General features: G+C 41.0%; 1 protein-coding gene across 14 annotated transcripts in view; it reads right to left on the bottom strand.

The window, feature by feature from the left end:
* The window catches only part of adgrl2a (adhesion G protein-coupled receptor L2a), a 218,437-nt gene that overhangs the window by 100,411 nt on the left and 95,443 nt on the right, over positions 1-22,583 (bottom strand). For 10 of the 14 annotated variants that reach the window (XM_061975454.2, XM_061975464.2, XM_061975455.2 and 7 more), the window contains exons 6-7: positions 14,728-14,742; positions 10,823-11,623 (exon numbers count right to left, since the gene is read on the bottom strand). In XM_061975454.2, the coding sequence (XP_061831438.2) occupies positions 10,823-11,623; positions 14,728-14,742 (816 nt within the window). The remainder of the gene's footprint in view (positions 1-10,822; positions 11,624-14,727; positions 14,743-22,583) is intronic. The other 4 variants (XM_072914716.1, XM_061975463.2, XM_061975456.2 and 1 more) reach the window with 1 other exon arrangement.

Consider the following 22,583-nt stretch of genomic DNA (forward strand, 5'->3'; position numbering starts at 1 on the left):
TTTTTATACTTGTGAATCATTTTTTTCACTTGCAGAAAAAAAAGGGTCACCTTTTAATTGAAGAAAATCAATTATTTCCTTGCGTATTTTTTTATTGATAGAAGAAAAACATTTTTTAACTTGCGAATGGTTGGGCGTATGTAAAAAGGTTTATGTGCGGCACTACTTTCTATCAACACCTTTTATGTCCCAGTCAGACGCTGGCCAAACAAGAGTTCTCTAAAGTGGAGCTGATAGCTCCGCCCACTCCTCTCTCAGGAGCCTAAGTCTTCACCTGTGCTTCCATCAGAGCAGGCGGTATGTGTGGTGCCATCAGAGCAGGCGGTATGTGTGGCTGCGACACGGGAGAAGAAGCCTCACTTGCCACTTGGGAGCTGGGAGGTGTTTTAGGGGGTTGAGGCCAGCTGGACTTGATGAGGTCCGTGTTGGAAGAGGAGCAGAGAGGATCTTCACATCTCAAGAGTCCCTCACCTCACGTACGCTAAAGCCGCCAGACGGCGGGTGTTGCCAACATGACACCACATCACAGAGCTGTAAATCCTCCTGATGGTCGCTCGGGTGGACTTCACTCCTGAGTCGGGACCTTCACACTTCCAAACCTGTTGCAAAGAATCTGCAACAAGTCCGGCAGTAAAAAAGTTGGCCTTCATTCGCTCATTCCTTCACATCCTCAAAGTCCAAAGCATCTTCATAAGTGTCATGTGATCTTCAGGACCAGGTGCTAACTTACACCCTCCCACACACGTCACATGGGCCTCTCGAAAGATTGATTGACAGCAACAAGTATCAGCACTCTCACACCAACACGCCATCTTGATACCTGCTCTTTCAGTACAACCATGGAGGGCAGGGGTTCCAAACCTTTGGACTTGAGGGCCACATTGGACTAAAACAATTGGGTCAAGGGCCAAAAGCCGATTGGAAGCGTTCAACCATCCACACACTCTTCTCACCTTGGACAATCAAACTACCATCCACACACTCCACTCACCTTGGACATTTAAACTACCATCCACACACTCCACTCACCTTGGACAATCAAACTACCATCCACACACTCCACTCACCTTGGACAATCAAACTACCATCCACACACTCCACTCACCTTGGACAATCAAACTACCATCCACACACTCCAGTCACCTTGGACAATCAAACTACCATCCACACACTCCTCACACCTTGGACAATCAAACTACCATCCACACACTCCACTCACCTTGGACAATCAAACTACCATCCACACACTCCAGTCACCTTGGACAATCAAACTACCATCCACACACTCCACTCACCTTGGACAATCAAACTACCATCCACACACTCCACTCACCTTGGACAATCAAACTACCATCCACACACTCTTCTCACCTTGGACACTCAAACTACCATCCACACACTCCAGTCACCTTGGACAAACAAACTATCATCCACACACTCCACTCACCTTGGACAATCAAACTACCATCCACACACTCCACTCACCTTGGACTATCAAACTACCATCCACACACTCCACTCACCTTGGACAATCAAACTACCATCCACACACTCCACTAGGGATGATGTTCGAAACCGGTTCTCCCGGTTGTTCGATAAGAAAAGAACCGATTCTATGGACTCGAATCCCTTTTTGAGAAATGATTCCCGTTATCGAGGCCACTATAGTAAAGAAAAAAAGTTAGTTCTTTATTCGAATCCCTGGGAACGAATCCCGTCCCACAGGAAATGCCCTGTGGCACGTCAAAGGGAAATGACGTAGCTCAGTCATTAGGCGGCAGATACAGAAGCAGCAACAACAATGGACCGGAAAAATCGTCTCAAGGCATGGCTTCATTTTACAAAAAAGTACGAGGAGGAAACGGCTATCTGCAATTATTGCCAGGCTCTGCTCTCATGTAAGGGGGTAAGCACAACAAGCATGATGAAACATGTTCAGGCTGCACATAGCCTGAAGGTTAGACAAAAGTGTCGTGGAGAAGCAGCGACAGAGATGAGGAAACACGCTCCTCTTCCTCTGCTTCAACCTGCAGCGCCAATTCCAGTGATAGTGCTGCTGAGTAACTAACGCTAACTGTTGCCGCTTCATTTCCATATATGCTCACTCAATAATGTTACCTCTTATGTCAACCAGGACTGCAGTAATGTTAGCTCGACTAACGTTACCTAAGCATAGTCAGTGGCTAACGTTAGCCTTTTTGTACGTGTCTGATAACGTTAACGCTATCTTGTAGCCTACACCACTCCAGAGTTTGCAGGTCTGTCTAATAAACTAGTACTTTCTTTCTTTCTATTGTTTATTTGGTACATGAACACACTTACAGCATAACACATCACAGTTTCATATCATTTCACTTGACGTCATGTCCAAAAAGGAGCAGGAAGAAGCAAAGCTTATTTAATCTTACCCCTTTCCCACTTCAGAGCGTTTACAAATATATACATCATTTACTGACATTTTTATAATAAAATAACATCTGTGAATTAGTATATACAACAGTTTTGTAATATGTAATTAATTAATCCGGTCATTATTAATATACTGAGATGAAGAGTATCTTAATTTCAATGATGTTGAAAGTATTTCTCAAAATTCTTCTTTGTACTTTGTAAGCACTATTCATTTGAACAAGCTCTTAAAGTGGATCATATCAGTACTTTGTTTAACTTCATTACTTAATCCATTCCATCATTTAATCCCACATACTAATGCTAAAGACTTAATAACAGACAACCTAGTCTTCACATTCAGCTAATTTCCCCCCTAATTCTATGCTGTGTCTGTCCCTCATTTTCCCTCCAGGACAAAGACGTGCAGTTTGGTGGTAGCGGGGGTGTATATTGTAGCGTCCCGGAAGAGTTAGTGCTGCAAAGGGTTCTGGGTATTTGTTCTGTTGTGTTTATGTTGTGTTACGGTGCAGATATTCTCCCAAAATGTGTTTGTCATTCTTGTTTGGTGTGGATTCTGTCATGTCTGTGTAATCATATTTTGTTTTAAGTCATGTTTTGTTTAGTTTCTGGCTTTTCACTCCCTTGTCTTGTTTGCATGATTACCCATTAGTTTCACCTGTTCCACGTTTGGACTCATTGTGCACTCTTGTTTGTCACCATAGCAACCATTAGTTTTCACCTGTCACGTCACGCACCTGTTTCACGTTTTGAGTCACGCACCTGCTTTCACTAATCATGTCCATAGTATTTAAGTTCATTCATTTTCTGTTGTTCGTCCTGACGACATCACCACATTTATGCTCCTGCACACTCTCCACACCCTGATGACCCTTGCTACTCTTTTTTTCATGCCGGTTCCATGCCAAGTAAGTTTTTGTTTATTAAGCCACAGTTAGTTTTTGTTTAATTGTTCATAGTTTCTGCCAATGTTCAAGTTTTGTGTTTATAGTCTAGTTTTGTACCTCCGCCCCTGTGCGCGCTTTTCGTTTATTCCTTTTTTGATAGTTTAAATAAATCATGTACCCACCTTCAAGCCTTGACCACTCCAGTTCATTTGCACCACGGGAGAACAAACCAAGCCATAGTCCAAGTCCTGACAGATGTCGTCAGCACTGTCAGGACTTGGACTATGGCTTGGTTTGTTCTCCCGTGGTGCAAATGAACTGGACTGGTCAAGGCTTGAAGGTGGGTACATGATTTATTTATTTCGTCAGGACGAACAACAGAAAATGAATGAACTTAAATACTATGGACATGATTAGTGAAAGCAGGTGCGTGACTCAAAACGTGAAACAGGTGCATGACGTGACAGGTGAAAACTAATGGTTGCTATGGTGACAAACAAGAGTGCACAATGAGTCCAAAAGTGGAACAGGTGAAACTAATGGGTAATCATGCAAACAAGACAAGGGAGTGAAAAGCCAGAAACTAAACAAAACATGACTTAAAACAAAATATGATTACACAGACATGACAGATTCACAGTGTGGTGAATATTTGTAACAGTGTTAAACTTGTTTATACGGCCACCCTCAGTGTAACCTGTATCGCTGTTGTTCAAGTGTGTGTGTGTGTACAGCAGCCGCACATATCTTGTGATTGGGCCGGCACGTTGTTGGAATGGATGAAAAGCAGACGTGACGACAGTTCGTAGAGGACGTTAAAGCAATGCCTTTAAGACACGCCCCCAAGACTGTGGTCCGGTTGGACTACGAGGTATAATGACTGATGAACACCTTGGTTGGATAATGAAGGTTGCCTCAGCTCAAAGCCTGAGACCTGACATGAATGAACTATCATCCCAGAAAAGATGTCAGGTATCTGACTTGGGCACATCAGATTAGATCAGTGTGTTGCAAACTGAGCACTTTAAAGTCCTGAATGGTTGATTTATTCATTGTTATTTTATTTTCATATTTATTAGCCTGTGGAAAAAGTTAATGTTGATATTTACCTCAGAAGGCTGCAAATAGAAAAGAGGCATAACATTTTTATTTAAATTGTATTTGATATGCCATTGATGTTTTTTAATTATTATTATTATTATTATTATTTGAAACTGGATTTTGCATGTCACTATAAAGTTATATAAGCCTTGCTTGTTCAATATTCAATGCAAAACTTGTTTGGGTCTCTATTAAAAGGTTACTTTGTTCAACCTTGGCCCGCGGCTTTGTTCACTTTTACATTTTGACCCACTCTGTATTTGAGTTTGACACCCCTGGTCGAGGACAATTGTACTAGCATCAATATTTCCCAGAAAAAATTCCCGGTTTTCCCAAAATACCCAAATTTGCAGGAAATTCTTATTGACATGAATAGATGTTTACTCGAGTCCTGATATGATGCAGCGTGTTAACTTGTGTGTGATATCATGTGCGATACAAGCAGTCTTGCAGCGTGTTAACTTGTGTGTGATATCATGTGCGATACAAACAGTCCTGCAGCGTGTTAACTTGTGTGTGATATCATGTGCAATACAAGCAGTCCTGCAGCGCGTTAACTTGTGTGTGATATCATGTGCAATACAAGCAGTCCTGCAGCGCGTTAACTTGTGTGTGATATCATGTGCGATACAAGCAGTCCGGCAGCGTGTTTAATTGAGTGTGATATCATGTGCGATACAAACAGTCCTGCAGCGTGTTTACTTGTGTGTGATATCATGTGCGATACAGGCAGTCTTGCAGCGTGTTTAATAGAGTGTGATATCATGTGCGATACAAACAGTCCTGCAGCGTTTTTACTTGAATGTGATATCATGTGCGATACAAGAAGTCATGCAGCGTGTTTACTTGAGTGTGATGTCACGTGTGATACAAACAGTCCTGCAGCGTATTTACTTGAGTGTGGTATCACGTGCGATACAAACAGTGATGCGACATATTTACTTGTGTGTGACATCATGTGCAATACAAGCAGTCCTGCAGCGTGTTTACTTGTGTGTGATATCATGTGTGATACAAGCAGCCCTGCAGCGTGTTTACTTGTGTGTGAAATCATGTGCGATACATACAGTCATGCAGCGTGTCAACTTGTGTGTGATATCATGTGCGATACAAACAGTCATGCAGCATGTTTACTTGAGTGTGATATCATGTGCAAAACAAACAGTCCTGCAGCATGTTTACTTGTGTGTGATATCATGTGCGATACAAGCAGTCCTGCAGCGTGTCAACTTGTGTGTGATATCATGTGCGATGCAAACAGTCATGCAGCATGTCAACTTGTGTGTGATGTAATGTGCGATACAATCAGTCCTGCAGCGTGTCAACTTGTGTGTGATATCATGTGCGATGTAAGCAGTCTTGCAGCATGTTTACTTGAGTGTGATATCATGTGTGATACAAGCAGTCATGCAGTGTGTTTACTTGAGTGTGATATCATGTGCGATACAAACAGTCCTGCAGCGTGTTTACTTGAGTGTGATATCATGTGCGATACAAGCAGTCATGCAGTGTGTTTACTTGAGTGTGATATCATGTGTGATACAAACAGTCCTGCAACGTGTTTACTTGTGTGTGATATCATGTGCGATACAAACAGTCCTGCAGTGTGTCAACTTGTGTGTGATATCATGTGCGGTACAAGCGGAGTGTTTACTTGTACAACGCTGACAGACATCTAAGTGTCCTTCAATAAACACAAACTAAAGTCATTTACAAAATGTAAACATGCTAGGTTATAGGCTACTAGGAGCTAGCAGCTACACAACAGCTAAGCACACACTAGCACACAAGCTAGACATAGGTGATAATCATTGCACAATAAAAGGTGACATTAGTCAAGTAACAAATAATGATTGTTACATATTACTTACACATACAATGTCTCCAAGGCAGAGGCGTGTTAGAAAGTATCCAGTAACAAACGTGTCCGCTACCTTCAACTTACTGCATCATGAGCCTAACTTCATGAATTATTGTGACCACTGGGTGTCACCAAAAAACAATTACCACTCCACTTCAACTTAAAGACAGCATAAGTCCATTCCAGGCGGTTTAAAAATAAATAGGTTACCTGCCATTGTAGTATTAAGTATGTAAGAGTTGTGCTGATATTGATAACTGCCAATACTCAAGGCTCCAATATCAGTATCGTATGGAAAGTGAATAAGTTAGCACAAAGGTGTCAGGTTGAAATCACAACCTGGTCTGCATTGCACTATAATGCATCTTCTGCCACTTACACGCTAAAGTAGGAATGTTTTGGGTTCTTTGTTGACATGTGTCCCCTGATTTACTGGTGACCAGTAATGTTGACATGTGTCCCCTGATTGACTGGTGACCAGTAATGTTGACATGTGTCCCCTGATTGACTGGTGACCAGTAATGTAGACTGGTGACCAGTAATGTTGACATGTGTCCCCTGATTGACTGATGACCAGTAATGTTGACATGTGTCCCCTGATTGACTGGTGACCAGTAATGTTGACATGTGTCCCCTGATTGACTGATGACCAGTAATGTTGACATGTGTCCCCTGATTGACTGATGACCAGTAATGTTGACATGTGTCCCCTGATTGACTGGTGACCAGTAATGTTGACATGTGTCCCCTGATTGACTGGTGACCAGTAATGTTGACATGTGTCCCCTGATTGACTGATGACCAGTAATGTTGACATGTGTCCCCTGATTGACTGGTGACCAGTAATGTTGACATGTGTCCCCTGATTGACTGATGACCAGTAATGTTGACATGTGTCCCCTGATTGACTGGTGACCAGTATTGTTGACATGTGTCCCCTGATTGACTGGTGACCAGTAATGTTGACATGTGTCCCCTGATTGACTGGTGACCAGTATTGTTGACATGTGTCCCCTGATTGACTGGTGACCAGTAATGTTGACATGTGTCCCCTGATTGACTGGTGACCAGTAATGTTGACATGTGTCCCGATTGACTGGTGACCAGTAATGTTGACATGTGTCCCCTGATTGACTGGTGACCAGTAATGTAGACTGGTGACCAGTAAAGAGTGTGTACTCTGATTGACTAGTGACCAGTAATGTTGTGTCCTTGAGCAAGACACTTCACCCTTGCTCCTGATGGGCCTGGTTAGCAAAGTGCATGGCAGCTCCCGCCATCAGTGTGTGAATGTGTGAATGTGTGAATGTGTGAATGGGTGAATGTGGAAATAGTGTCAAAGCGCTTTGAGTTCCTTAAAAAACAGGTAGAAAAGCACTATACAAGTACAAACCATTTACCATTTACCATTTGACATGTGTCCCCTGACTGACTGGTGACCAGTAAAGAGTGTGTCCCCTGATTGACTGGTGACCAGTAAAGAGTGTGTACCCTGATTGACTGGTGACCAGTAAAGAGTGTGTACCCTGACTGACTGGTGACCAGTAATGTTGACATGTGTCCCCTGACTGACTGGTGACCAGTAATGTTGACATGTGTCCCCTGATTGACTGGTGACCAGTAAAGAGTGTGTCCCCTGATTGACTGGTGACCAGTAAAGAGTGTGTACCCTGACTGACTGGTGACCAGTAATGTTGACATGTGTCCCCTGATTGACTGGTGACCAGTAAAGAATGTGTCCCCTGATTGACTGGTGACCAGTAAAGAGTGTGTCCCCTGATTGACTGGTGACCAGTAAAGAGTGTGTACCCTGACTGACTGGTGACCAGTAAAGAGTGTGTCCCCTGATTGACTGGTGACCAGTAAAGAGTGTGTACCCTGACTGACTGGTGACCAGTAATGTTGACATGTGTCCCCTGATTGACTGGTGACCAGTAAAGAATGTGTCCCCTGATTGACTGGTGACCAGTAAAGAGTGTGTCCCCTGATTGACTGGTGACCAGTAAAGAGTGTGTACCCTGACTGACTGGTGACCAGTAATGTTGACATGTGTCCCCTGATTGACTGGTGACCAGTAAAGAGTGTGTACCCTGATTGACTGATGACCAATCAATACTTACAGTAAAGACCAACAACACTAGCTTTAAAATACCAAACCATATGGGGGAATTTAAGTAGTAGCTTTGGGTGCGCCTCATACTGGTCACAACCCTCAAAAACAACTTCACTTTGAATGTATGTTCATGTGAAAACTTGGGTTGTTAAATATTATCTTGTTGTTGTTGTTTTTAGAACTGGGCAAGCAGATCTGAACTGTTGTGTATTTTTCCTACATTTTCTTGTATTAATTTTTATTTTTCTTCCACTGGCAGTAGAAATGATGTTTTCTCACAAATAATTGTTTGCCTCAATACGCCATTCTCAAGTCCTGACAATCGTCATCCTCACACCGAAACTCCCTCTGGCCTCGACGTGATTAATGTTCTTCAACCGGCTGAACCCATGTTTACGGCTATCGCTTGACAAACACCCGAGCAAACATTAGCAAATGCTGAGCTCGGTGATAATCTGTGAAAAAGTTTCTTGACCTCCATGATCTCTTAACTGACTGCATTGAACAGACCATGGATTTAAGACTCAGGGTGTGGAGGGATTAGGTTGTTATATTCTCAGGACAAGGTCTATCGCGGGTATCGGCTTCCCGGCAGCTAACTTCGAAGCATTTGCTTCGTATGATCCTGGTTAATCATTGTCCCTTGTTCCTCTGGTGCAGATCCTTGGATGCTTACACCCCTTCAAAGTGTCAAGTATTTATTTTATGGTCAGTAGAGAGTTCCATTTCCAGCCTCACTTGGGGGAATGATCTAACCTTGCCCCAGGCCTGACTTTGCACCTGTCCAGGCATGTAAGTTTCCAGGGCTGTGAGTATATCACTGTGTAAAAAAAAGAACAGGCTATAGCCAAGAGGGGGTCCCTGGAGCTTTGACACAAGGGACTCGGGGAGTGCCCGCATGGTGAACCTCCCTACATCCCTAAGATACATATTCTTGACTACCCTCAAGGTGTTGTTTACTACACAGCCCCCTAAAGACAAAATTTCTCAAACATGTTCGATAGAAAGTTAAATCAATCAGCTGTTACGTTTGCTAAGATTATAATCGGATAAACTGAAGACAAAAAAAAAAACGGTTTAATACCAAGAACAGGCATTTAAGGGATTACAACTGGACTGTTCAGTTTTTCTTAGAAAACATTTGGCCTCTCATTTGAGGAGACTTTATCCCACTTAAAAGATTCAACAAATAACAAGACAAAGGTATTCCTCCTGACAGGTGACACGTTAAGCATTGACACAACTGAAAGGAATGCTAACGAGGGTGAATTCATCCTATTGACTGTTGTTGTGCTGGCAGAGGGTCACTCCTTTGCATCCTAATGGCTACCGTCGGTGCACCAGAACAGAGCGAAAACATTCTTGTCGGGAGATAAGATAGTTCGGGTCCGGCACCAAGTGCTCAGACTACTTTACAGTTTTCCACCGAAAAAGGATTCCTGTATGGACATGGCTTCTGTGCGTGAGCATGAAATGATGAAGCTTGCTCGGATGACAGGCCAAGGGTCTTCTAAAATAATCTGAACAGTCCAGGTGCGATCGATTGAATGCCCTTAGCACACAATCACCTGATGAATGAGAACATCCACAGGCAAGAAAAAGGAATATTGCAACAAGGACAATTTGACACGAGGCAAACTAAGATTTTACCACTGCAGACTGTCAGAGACCAGTCGAGATTGTATTTGTTTACTCATCCTCCCCCAGCGTTTGTCTTTTTCCCGTCTTTTACGGGGCGCCTTGTGGCGATCCGTCAGCCTTCCTGTTCAGTAACCCGGTACAGTTTGTTTGTCTAATTTTGGAGGGGTTTGTGCTGAAAACTAAGTTTTGTTGTACTTGTGCAATGACAATAAAGACCTACCTAGACAATTGATAAGTACTCAATTTGCAAACATTGTCCAAATCTGACAACTCAAGTGAAGCATGGTGGTGGTAGGTAGTGTCTTAGGCTGAAAGAGATATCAATTCTCCCCTCCCAGTCACAGTTTTACATATGGGCCACTCAGGCAATTATCAGGGTGCCGCAAGGACAAGGGGGAAAGCCACCCTTCTGCTGGGGCGCCATTGAAGCTAGAACTGCCACCATCCCCTCTCTTTGCAGACATGATCCCAACACCCCTCATATCTGACCAGCGCTTTGCAGAAGAAGCTGCAAGTGAAGTGGATGTGTTCTCCTTCAGATCCAAAACCAATTTTAGCCTCCTGAACTTGTTTTAATCATTCCCAGTGGGGCCCTCATACCCTCCTTTGTCACCGGCTGACTAGATGTCACCAATCTGAGTCTGTGAGCAGGAATTGATGAAGCCTGCCGGCACGACAAAGTAAACGGTCCAGTCGCAATCGATTGAATGCCCCGAGAGCTCCTTTGTCATGTATCCATTTTGATACGCCAAAGGGATAGAGAACAATACACAGACACATTTTCAGCAACAGAAGTTGAAGGGTTCTTACCGTGAGCTGGATCCGGGGGCCCGAACTCCAAGTTGTATTTCAGGATGTAAAAATTATTCCACACATAGAGCTGATTATCTTGCGGATTATAATCCACAGATGCAATGTACTGGTACTGATTGGGAAAGTGGATGTCGACGTATTCCCCACGGTTCTGCTTGGTGTTGTAGATGTAATCGATCATGCTCTTGCTGACCTCGCTCTCATTGTCTTCGTAGGTGGAGCGGACCACGTAGAGGACTCCGCAGGCCATAAAGGCATTGGAGGCCGAGCGCTTGTCGTAGGTCGTCTCCCACGTGGCCTCGAAACGGAGCGTGTAGGGGTTCAACTGGCTGATGACCACCATGCCGTTGTTCTGCTCTGTGGCGTAGATCACCCACAGGCCGTTCTCGTCCACCGCCAGGTCGATGTCCGTTTTTCCGCCCCACTTGTAGGGCGACGTGTCATGGTAATTGGCGTTGTTGATGATGGCCTCGCCGCTTTTGATTCGAGTTCGCAGGTCGAACTTGACAATGTTGCGGGTGCGCTCCTTGTTGAAAAACACAGCCCCGTCGTAGACCACAAATCCAGTTCCGTCCACGCGGTGGGGCAGCTTGTAGGTCACGCTCTGTCGGGCATTTTGGAAGTCGTCCAGGGAGGAGTACTCGATCAGAGTGTCTGTCCGATAAGGAGTCCAAGGCATGAAGAAGATCTTGTCGGCCGCCTGCAGGGGATCTTTGCACCAGGCGCCGGCTTGTTGCTCCGCTTCGAATTGAAAGGAGGGCTCGCCGACAGCTTTCAGACTCCCGGGACATATAAAAACTAGCAATGGAAGGAAGTAGAATAAAAAGCAGACGTGTTAATAAACCATCAACAACATCAACACACAATCTGCTATGAGATGATCACGTACGGTCAGACCTTTACCAGCTTTTTTACAAGCTATCGCTAATAATATCAACACCACGAGAAGGAAGTTGTGTGCATAGCAAGAAAAAAAGGAAGGTTATCAAGCAGAAAGTTCAAATAATCTCAAACGCAAAAGAAGCTTTGACTTTACCACACAAACCACGGGAACATAAAAAAACCCAACAAATCCTGCAAATGAAGACTAAAATGCAAACAGAAGTCATGAGCTGTGTGGGAAACACGCAGGGATGCATTTCACCTTTCACACGGTAAAGACCAAAGACCTGAGAGGCTTGTCATTAGCAAGTGGGGCAAAGGTTGGCTTTTTAAAAATAACTTGCAGTAACAGATCTCCTGAGGTGTTTTGGTTGTGGTGGTAAGGCATGAGGGTGGTCAGGTGACAATGATGGCAGGAGCCTTGGAGAAAGAAAGAAGGAAGAAGCGAGCAAGACATGCTTCGGGCAAAACGCTCTGGAAGCCAAGCAAATTGGACAGAACGGCAGAATGAGGAGGAACAAAAGTCTTGTGGGTCGCAGCCAATGAGCCCGCACGTACATCTCCAGGCTGCTCATGTGCTATCTCGTCTCTTCAGCCGGTCTGACTTCCCGGGTCTTTAACATAACACTCAGTAGACGGTGGAACCTCTAAAGTCCACCACAATCTGTTCAGCAATACTTTTGGTTGGCAACACATATTAGTGTGGCACACCTGGTCCGACCTCTGGTCCTGGGCCTCCAGCCTGTGTCCTGGACCTCCAGCCTGGGTCCTGGCTCACATGTCTAACCTGTGATGTCCTTGATCTTACATGTTGCCCAAATGTTGGATAGCCGCGTTAAAAACCTTCAAAGTGTCAAATCATAAGATTTTTGCATTTGGGTGATAGCTTAGCACAAATGTCTCCGAACGCCATTTTAAACTGTAGACTATGTGTGACATCACAGATTGATGGACGTACTTAAAGGGGCTAAAGCTGCTGCTATCAAACATTGTTGTAGTCGAGTAATCTATCGATTAGTTTGTTCGATTAATTGAGTAATCGGATCAAAACAATAGCCTCAGTGTCTAATTTAGAAAAAAAATAGGTAAAATAAAAGATTTGATATATATTGTAAAGACATTTGTATTGCACTTTTGACAATCCTTCATTAATACAATTCAACTTTGTGAGACAAGTATGTGTTGAGTTGCAATCACTCCATGCGGTCCGTATTTTATACATTTGTATTAGTTAGTAGTATTTTATATATTTGTATTAGTTAGTAGTATTTTATACATTTGTATTAGTTGTATTAGTTAGTAGTATTTTATATATTTGTATTAGTTAGTAGTATTTTATATATTTGTATTAGTTGTATTAGTTAGTATTATTTTATACATTTGTATTAGTTAGTAGTATTTTATATATTTGTATTAGTTAGTAGTATTTTATACATTTGTATTAGTTGTATTAGTTAGTAGTATCTTATATATTTGTATTAGTTGTATTAGCTAGTAGTATTTTATACATTTGTATTAGTTGTATTAGTTAGTATTATTTTATACATTTGTATTAGTTAGTAGTATTTCATATATTTGTATTAGTTAGTAGTATTTTATACATTTGTATTAGTTGTATTAGTTAGTAGTATTTTATATATTTGTATTAGTTAGTAGTATTTTATACATTTGTATTAGTTGTATTAGTTAGTAGTATCTTATATATTTGTATTAGTTGTATTAGTTAGTAGTATTTTATACATTTGTATTAGTTGTATGAGTTAGTGGATTACTGGAAGCATCAGAATAGAAATGAAAATGTCACCCTAACATAATTGATGGATTAATTAATGTTTGTAGTTGTAATTATGACACCCTAGTATAAACTCTGTGCCAGCCACCTCCTCTCTTGTGCCAATCATGTTGATGATTGATTAGTATGTTGTTATTCCTTCTCCTTTCATTCCCTCGCCTGCTCTGATGTCAGTAAAATACCTTCTTTTACAGACTCCAAGCCACTACTTTTTTCCTACGCTTTGAACCCTGCAAATTATAAAACAGTGCGGCTAATTTAATAATTTGTCTTTGCGAATGGCCATCATTTTCATGTATGCCGGCATAGGTGTGTTATTGTTTGTGCTACGGCGCCATCTTTTGGACGAGTTCGCTCACTGCAGGTGTTATAGGTTGAAAACGTACTTTCTTGTTCTGCTTTAAACCGGAAGTAAAACCATCCATAGCGTTTCTACTCGTATGGAATTCTCATTCATCACTCCAAGCAACGTTTGTAAGTTTTACAATATAACTAAAACTATTCTTACTTACTAAAGCGTCCCATGTGTGATGTCTGTCGGAATGTTTTTGTACGTGCTATTGTAATGTAATCAAGCTAGCATTAGCATTAGCTAAAATGCTAACACATTTACAAGTGTCTGTGTTAGTATAGTTAACTTACATTGTTTTTGTATTGTTTCACTTTCACTAATCCCTCAGTAAATTCACCAAAAGGACACCGTGGAGTTATTGAGTCTGTTTAGCTGATTGGAGAGCTAGCTTGCGCAGCAATCATTGTTTATTTATCTAGTTTTTTGTCCTCTCGTGCCTAGAAAAGCGCCTCATAAGTAAAATGCATTATTATTATTATGACTATATCCCTTCATCACAAGTGCTTCACAAACCACAAGGACTGATCTAAGGCCACATACGGGCAAGGAAAAAACTCCAAAAATCCCAACATGGGAGAAGAATAAAGCTGGGCTTCACAGTTATTGAAGGATGTGAGAAAAGAGAAGACGTTCTATGGATTGTTTTATGGTCCTCATAATGTCATCATCTCCCTTTTCTGCGTGAAGTCCATCCCTCACTGAGCTGAAGTCTCACCAGACTTGGATAAGGACTCGCACCTAAACGTGCTTGATGGATCCACTTCATATTTCATTCTCCTAAGCCTGATTGAAGTCTGCAAGGGGCTCGGACTTTAGAGGTTCCACGGTGGTCCACAAGAAGAAGGTGTGAAGGTGGGCGGGGTGTCTGGTATTTACCTTTTTGCTCCACTTCTATTTTAAGCGTTGGGAGAGAGAATGAAAAGGACGGGAGGGAGAAGAAGAGATTAATATGTGTGTTCATGCAGACAAGGACAGAAGATGGTCCACCTAGTCGGAGAAAAGAAGGAAGTCATGAGACATTTCTGTTAGAATATTCATGTGAGATGTAGGAGACATTACAAGTTCTTACAGCAGTGCTGCATGGATTACTGGCCTATTGTTCCTCTTCACTTCCACTCTTTCTTTCCCAAGACATTCATTGCTTGTAATTGTTGGATCGACGGACGATTAAAGTCTAATTTGCAGCAAAGTGTGTCAAATGTTGCTCACTTTGTGCACCACACGACTGTCAAAGTCCTCCAACCGTCAGCGGAAATAAGAGCTCATAATTACAAATCATGCATCGGACGGCTCCGGCTGCAAGATCAGGGGGTCCAAAGTGCGGCCCGGGGGCCACTTTTAATGTAACATTAAACAGAAAACAGAACAAATGGGAATAAAAGAGCAAGCATGTGAAATGTAAAGATAAAAGTTGCAATGTTGACTCTAATAACACAAAGCTGCCATGCAGGCGGTTTTTCTTTTTTTACTTTAAAACACTCAGTTTAAAACATCAAAGTCCATGTTTTTATGAATTATTGAACTAATCAAGGCTCCTATTACACATCAAATATTACACACTGATATTGGGGGGTATTGTATATTTTGCATGTTTCTTTGATAAAAAAGGCATAAAACAACAACAAAAACGTGAAAAAGAATAAAAAAACTCAAAATCGACAAATAGAATTTGTTAAGCTTCAAAAGTAAAATACTTATTTGTAAGACTTTTATAAGTAGGGCCCTTTTGGATCCCCTTTAGTGGGATTTTGTTTTAAATGTTACTGCTCAAAAAAAAAAAAAATAATACAAGTAAATAATAATGAATCAAAATCAAGGCTTCACATCAAATATTCCACTTTGAAATATTTCCTGGGTAAAATATATTGTATATTTTGTGTGTTTGCAGTAAAAAAAAAACAAAGCTTTCTTTGACAAACAAAAAAGAAACAAAATAATAAAAACTTATAAGCAACAGATAGATCTGAAGTTGATCTACAAATTTAAGCGTTGCAATTAAAATAACAATTACTTATTTTTAACACTTAGGGCGCTTTTGGATGCCCAAGAATTTGAGTGGGATTTTTTTTTAATGTTTTTGGAAGAAAAAAAAAATTAAATTAATAAAAATAGATGAAATTAAAAATAAATAATAATGAATGAAAATCAATGTTATAACCTATTGACCAATTTAAGGCTCCAATTACTTTGCATCAAATATTCATATTGTAGCATAAAAAAACACGGTTATATTAAAAAGGGCATCAATCTGAAGTTGATTTACAGATTTAAGCGTTGAAAGTGAAATAAGAAAGACTTATTTTTAACACTTGGGGCCCTTTTGGATCCCCAATAATTTTAGTGGGATTGTTTTTCTTTTTTAAAGGTCACTGCTCAAAAAAAAATAAAAAAAATAAAAAATAAATAAAAATAGATATAATAAAAAATAAATAACAAATGAATGAAAATCAATGTTATGAACTGTTGACGAATTTAAGGCTGCAATTCCTTTGATTCAAATATTTACGTTCCAGCATAAAAAAAACGGTTTTCGGTTTTGGTAAAAAGGGCAAAAAACATTACAAAAGATCATACTAATAAACAATAATAATAATAATAACAACAACTTGCTATCAACGGATACACCTGAATTTGATCTGGAAATGTAGGCGTTGAATAAAAAAAAAAAAATATGTATGACTTATTTTAAACATTTTTATGACTGAGATGCGCTCCTGGAACTAAACTTGAGGTAACAAAAAAATAAAAAATACACACATATATATATATATATATATATATATATATATATATATATATATATATATATATATATATATATATATATATATATATACATACACCCACCGGTATATATAGTTCTGGTTTAGAAAATGAACAACATGAACATGGCCCCCGCTCGCTTTGACATTTCAGAGTGTGGCCCCTACAGTGAGAAGAGTTTGGCCCCCCTGGTGGAGATGATTGAATACACACACACACTAAAAGATGATTTAATACACACACACACACACACACACACACACACACACACACACACACACACACACACACACACACACACATTAAAAGATGATTTAATACGCACACACACACATTAAAAGATGATTGAATACACACACACACACATTAAAAGATGATTGAATACGCACACACACACACACATTAAAAGATGATTGAATACACGCACACACACACACACACATTAAAAGAGGTGTCTAACTAGATCAGTGTGTGAAACCTTTCAAATGTTGTGTACACCAAATAGAAGAAGAGGAAATGTGGAAGCAGGAAGTAGGTGACTAATCAATGGAACACATAATAATCAATGACTTATTAGTCATGCCTGCTAAAACATGTGACCTATTGATTATGCACATTGATGCCATGATGGAATATTGGCAAAGTATTTTTATCTACACTACATGTGCCTTTTAACAGGACAATCAAATATCACAAATATTTCCACGTCTTATTGATTGGGCATCAATAATGTTCTTCAAATACAAAGTCTGAGTCAGACTAAAGTGAAAATGACTCCTTGAAAGATTACTTGACTTGTTGTGAAGACCACAATGCACAAGTCCAGTAAAAGTGGAATAACACTGATCATTACAGTCGGACTTGTAAAGTAGTACTTAGGTAGTACTTAGGTAGGAAGGTAGCACTTAGGTAGTACTTAGGTAGGAAGGTAGTACTTAGGTAATACTTAGTTTTGATTGATTGAGACTTGTATTAGACGATTGCACAGTGAAGTACATATTCCGTACAATTGACCAGTAAATGGTAACACCCCAATAAGTTTTTCCACTTGTTTAAGTCGGGGTCCGTCAGATATCACTCTGTTGTAACCAAGTGTCTTGCCAAGACCATGTTCAGCGTGTTTATTTGACTTTGAGGTCATTGTCTGCTCTCAAGAAAATGCATTTGGGGGATAAGCAGCAGATCAAATGTTCTCACTTATGCCAAACACGCATTTTGATATCATTCTATTAGTTTGGTATCCTATTATTATCGATCTAGTTCTGTTTGTGTCCTGATGCCATTGTTCACTTTCCATACCGATATCAGAGCTCTGAATGATGGCCACATTGATCCAATACGATATCAGCAGGGATCATTCCTACTTGTATTATTTAGAAGTGTGGGATGTTGGAGAATGTTTGATCGAGTGAAATGAGTGGAAGAGAACAATAATGGGTATGAAAAACACTGCAATAAAGGACATTTATTATGTTGGTTTAGCTTGTGTTCTATTGTGTGCTTAGCTGTTGTGTAGCTGCTGGCAATTAGTAGCCTATAGCCTAGCATGTTTCCCTTTTGTAAATGACTTTAGTAAATTGTGCGCTCATTGAAGGACATTTAGATGTTATAACTGCTTGTATCGGACATTGTAATGTGATACAATATGATCCCGTATTTGCTGGTATCAGATTGATATCCATCATTAATATCGTATCAGAACACCCCTAAACTCAAAAACTTAAAATAGGGTGCAAAAGTCCATTTGTGTCAGCAATTCAACTTCAAATGTGAAAGTAATGACATGCAAAGTGAGATATTTGTTATTGTTTTGATGATCATGGCTAGCAGTTGTTAAAAAAAACTCATTTTATAAGATTTCCAAAAGCTGCAAACCATAATCAGCAAAATGATATCAAAAGAAGGCTTGAAATATCCTGAGTTGTGTATTATTTATTACATGTATCTAACCTTGTATGTCTAATTGCTCGTACAAACAAACCTTGGCACAAAATTCTAATTACCCTAAATTCAAAACTACAAGCTGCTACTTTTTCCTAAGCTTTGAATCCTGTGGCTTATGAAGCGGTGTGGCTGATTTATGGATTTGTGTTCGCTGACAACCATAATACAAATAGTTAAAAAAAACTAGCAATCACACTGAAAAGGTGTGTAATTGTTTGTGCTATGGCGCCATCTTGTGGACGAATTAGCTCAATACAGGTGCTGCTGTGCACTTCTATTTAAAGCTTTAAAACATGAGTAGAAGTGCTGTTCCGTCCTATAACCGTCCATAGCGCTTCTACTTGTGTGGATTCTTCATTCATCACTCCAAGCAATGTTTGTAAGTTTTACAATATAACTAAAACTATTCTTACTTACTAAACCGTCCCATATTTGTACATGCCATCATATTGTAATTGAGCCAGCGTCACGTTTACAAGTGTCTGTGTTAGTATTATTAACTTACAACGGCATTATTTTTGTATTGTTTCACTTTCACAAATTATTCAGTAAATTCAGCAAAACGTCAGTGTGGAGTTATTGAGTCTGTTTAGCTGATTGGAGAGCTAGCTTGCGCAGCTAGTGGGTCCATGACCATGACTGACGTTTTGTTTGATCATCCGTTTTACTGCCCTGTTACAGACACTCTGTGGAAACAATTAAGGTATGTAAATAAACATTTCTGTGTAAATAACTCATATCACAACGTATATATCTGTAACTTATAAACCTCTGAGGCTTATACTGTATATGAAACCTATTTTTTCTTCTTCTAAAATGGGGTGGGTGTGGCTTATATACCGGTGTGCTCTCTAGTCTGAGAAATACGGTATTTAAGTTTCACCTGTAAAAGTGGGCAGAACAACCTGCGGTGGTGTGGCCTCCCAGACATGTTGTTACAACAGAGAACTAGTTTTGTGTGAACGCACAACACTGAAGAGACAGCAAAGAAAACAAGATCAGTCTGGATGAGGTCTGATTGGCTGAAGAGAACGAGGTCTGGAAGGATGAGGTCTGATTGGCTGAAGAGAGAGAGGTCTGGAAGGATGAGGTCTGATTGGCTGAAGAGAGAGAGGTCTGGAAGGATGAGGTCTGATTGGCTGAAGAGAGAGAGGTCTGGAAGGATGAGGTCTGATTGGCTGAAGAGAACGAGGTCTGGAAGGATGAGGTCTGATTGGCTGAAGAGAGAGAGGTCTGGAAGGATGAGGTCTGATTGGCTAAAGAGAGAGATATCTGGAAGGATGAGGTCTGATTGGCTGAAGAGAGAGAGGTCTGGAAGGATGAGGTCTGATTGGCTGAAGAGAGAGAGGTCTGGAAGGATGAGGTCTGATTGGCTGAAGAGAGAGAGGTCTGGAAGGATGAGGTCTGATTGGCTGAAGAGAGAGAGGTCTGGAAGGATGAGGTCTGATTGGCTAAAGAGAGAGATTTCTGGAAGGATGAGGTCTGATTGGCTGAAGAGAGAGAGGTCTGGAAGGATGAGGTCTGATTGGCTGAAGAGAGAGAGGTCTGGAAGGATGAGGTCTGATTGGCTGAAGAGAGAGAGGTCTGGAAGGATGAGGTCTGATTGGCTGAAGAGAGAGAGGTCTGGAAGGATGAGGTCTGATTGGCTGAAGAGAGAGAGGTCTGAAAGGATGAGGTCTGATTGGCTAAAGAGAGAGAGGTCTGAAAGGATGAGGTCTGATTGGCTGAAGAGAGAGAGGTCTTGAAGGATGAGGTCTGATTGGCTGAAGAGAGAGAGGTCTGGAAGGATGAGGTCTGATTGGCTAAAGAGAGAGATATCTGGAAGGATGAGGTCTGATTGGCTAAAGAGAGAGAGGTCTGGAAGGATGAGGTCTGATTGGCTGAAGAGAGAGAGGTCTGAAAGGTTGAGGTCTGATTGGCTGAAGAGAGAGAGGTCTTGAAGGATGAGGTCTGATTGGCTGAAGAGAGAGAGGTCTGGAAGGATGAGGTCTGATTGGCTAAAGAGAGAGATATCTGGAAGGATGAGGTCTGATTGGCTGAAGAGAGAGAGGTCTGGAAGGATGAGGTCTGATTGGCTGAAGAGAGAGAGGTCTGGAAGGATGAGGTCTGATTGGCTGAAGAGAGAGAGGTCTGGAAGGATGAGGTCTGATTGGCTGAAGAGAGAGAGGTCTGGAAGGATGAGGTCTGATTGGCTAAAGAGAGAGATTTCTGGAAGGATGAGGTCTGATTGGCTGAAGAGAGAGAGGTCTGGAAGGATGAGGTCTGATTGGCTGAAGAGAGAGAGGTCTGGAAGGATGAGGTCTGATTGGCTGAAGAGAGAGAGGTCTGGAAGGATGAGGTCTGATTGGCTGAAGAGAGAGAGGTCTGGAAGGATGAGGTCTGATTGGCTGAAGAGAGAGAGGTCTGAAAGGATGAGGTCTGATTGGCTAAAGAGAGAGAGGTCTGAAAGGATGAGGTCTGATTGGCTGAAGAGAGAGAGTTCTGAAAGGATGAGGTCTGATTGGCTGAAGAGAGAGAGGTCTAGAAGGATGAGGTCTGATTGGCTGAAGAGAGAGAGGTCTGGAAGGATGAGGTCTGATTGGCTGAAGAGAGAGAGGTCTGAAAGGATGAGGTCTGATTGGCTGAAGAGAACGAGGTCTGGAAGGATGAGGTCTGATTGGCTGAAGAGAGAGAGAGGTCTGGAAGGATGAGGTCTGATTGGCTGAAGAGAGCCAGGTCTGGAAGGAGGAAGAAGACACACCGCAGAGGAGCTAACCAGGTTAGTCAGAAATATAAGGAGGGAAAAAGAGGGATCAATGGATGCAAAGAAGCCAGTAGCCAGGGAAGTTTCCTGCACATTGCAGAGGGAAGAAGGTCAGCTGACAACATCAAACTTCTAAAGTGCTTCCAATAACCACTGAGAGAAGAACAATTGTGTGTGGTCTTCTAGAAGGAAACATCCTCTGAAGTGTGCTAGCATATACAGAACATGCATGCAAACTACAATGTGTCAAGTCACCCAACTTGAGGGTGATTGACATGAAATGACAAATAAGGGACATGAAAAGACTAAAAGATTATAAGCAATGAGGATCAGCAAGCACATTTTGGTCTGCCGTCTGACAATAAAGAAAGAAAGAAAGAAATAATGTGCAGAGTTCAGTGTGAATAAAAGACATCCTGCCTTTAACACTGAAGTCATTGTAGTAACCAAATAGGGCAATAAAACCATATCAATATTTAGCACAATAGACATGTACCATAGTCTAGACTATAGAACACACCCGCATATAAGACGCACCCACCAGATTTTAGAAGAAAACAATATTTGTCCATGTGTTAGTCACACCGGACTATAAGTGGCAGATATATATGTTGTGAAATGACTTATTTACACTGAAATGTTTATTTACATACCTTCATTGTTTATAAACAGTGTGTGTAACAAGGCAGTAAAACAATTAATCAAACAAAATGTCAGTCATGTTCATGGAGCCACTGGCTGTGCAAGCTAGCTCTCCAATCAGCTAAACCGACTCAATAACTCCACGCTGATGTTTTGCTGAATTTACTGAGGAATTTGTGAAAGTGAAACAATACAAAAAGAATGTAAGTTAATAATACTAACACAGACACCTGTAAACCTGTAAAACCTGCATATTAGCTAATGCTAATGACGCTAGCTTGATTACATTACAATAGCAGGTAGAAATATGCATGAAAACACTCCTACAGACGTCACACATGGGACACTTTAGTAAGTTAGAATAGTTTTAGTTATATTGTAAAACTTGCAAACGTTGCTTGGAGTGATGAATGAAGAATCCATACGAGTAGAAATGCTATGGACATCCAGAAGACGTAAAAACACTTGTACTTCTGGTTGAAAACATTGATGGAAGGACAGTGCAGCACCTGCAGTGAGCGAGCTGATCCACAAGATGGAGCCATAGCACAAACAATAACACACATTCTCAGTTTGTTGCCCGTTTTGGATTTTTTAAACTATTTGTATTAACAGCAGTTTGCAAAAAAAAAAAAAAAAA

This window comes from Nerophis lumbriciformis, linkage group LG14, assembly GCF_033978685.3.
Source record: "Nerophis lumbriciformis linkage group LG14, RoL_Nlum_v2.1, whole genome shotgun sequence".
Classification (NCBI taxonomy): domain Eukaryota; kingdom Metazoa; phylum Chordata; class Actinopteri; order Syngnathiformes; family Syngnathidae; genus Nerophis; species Nerophis lumbriciformis.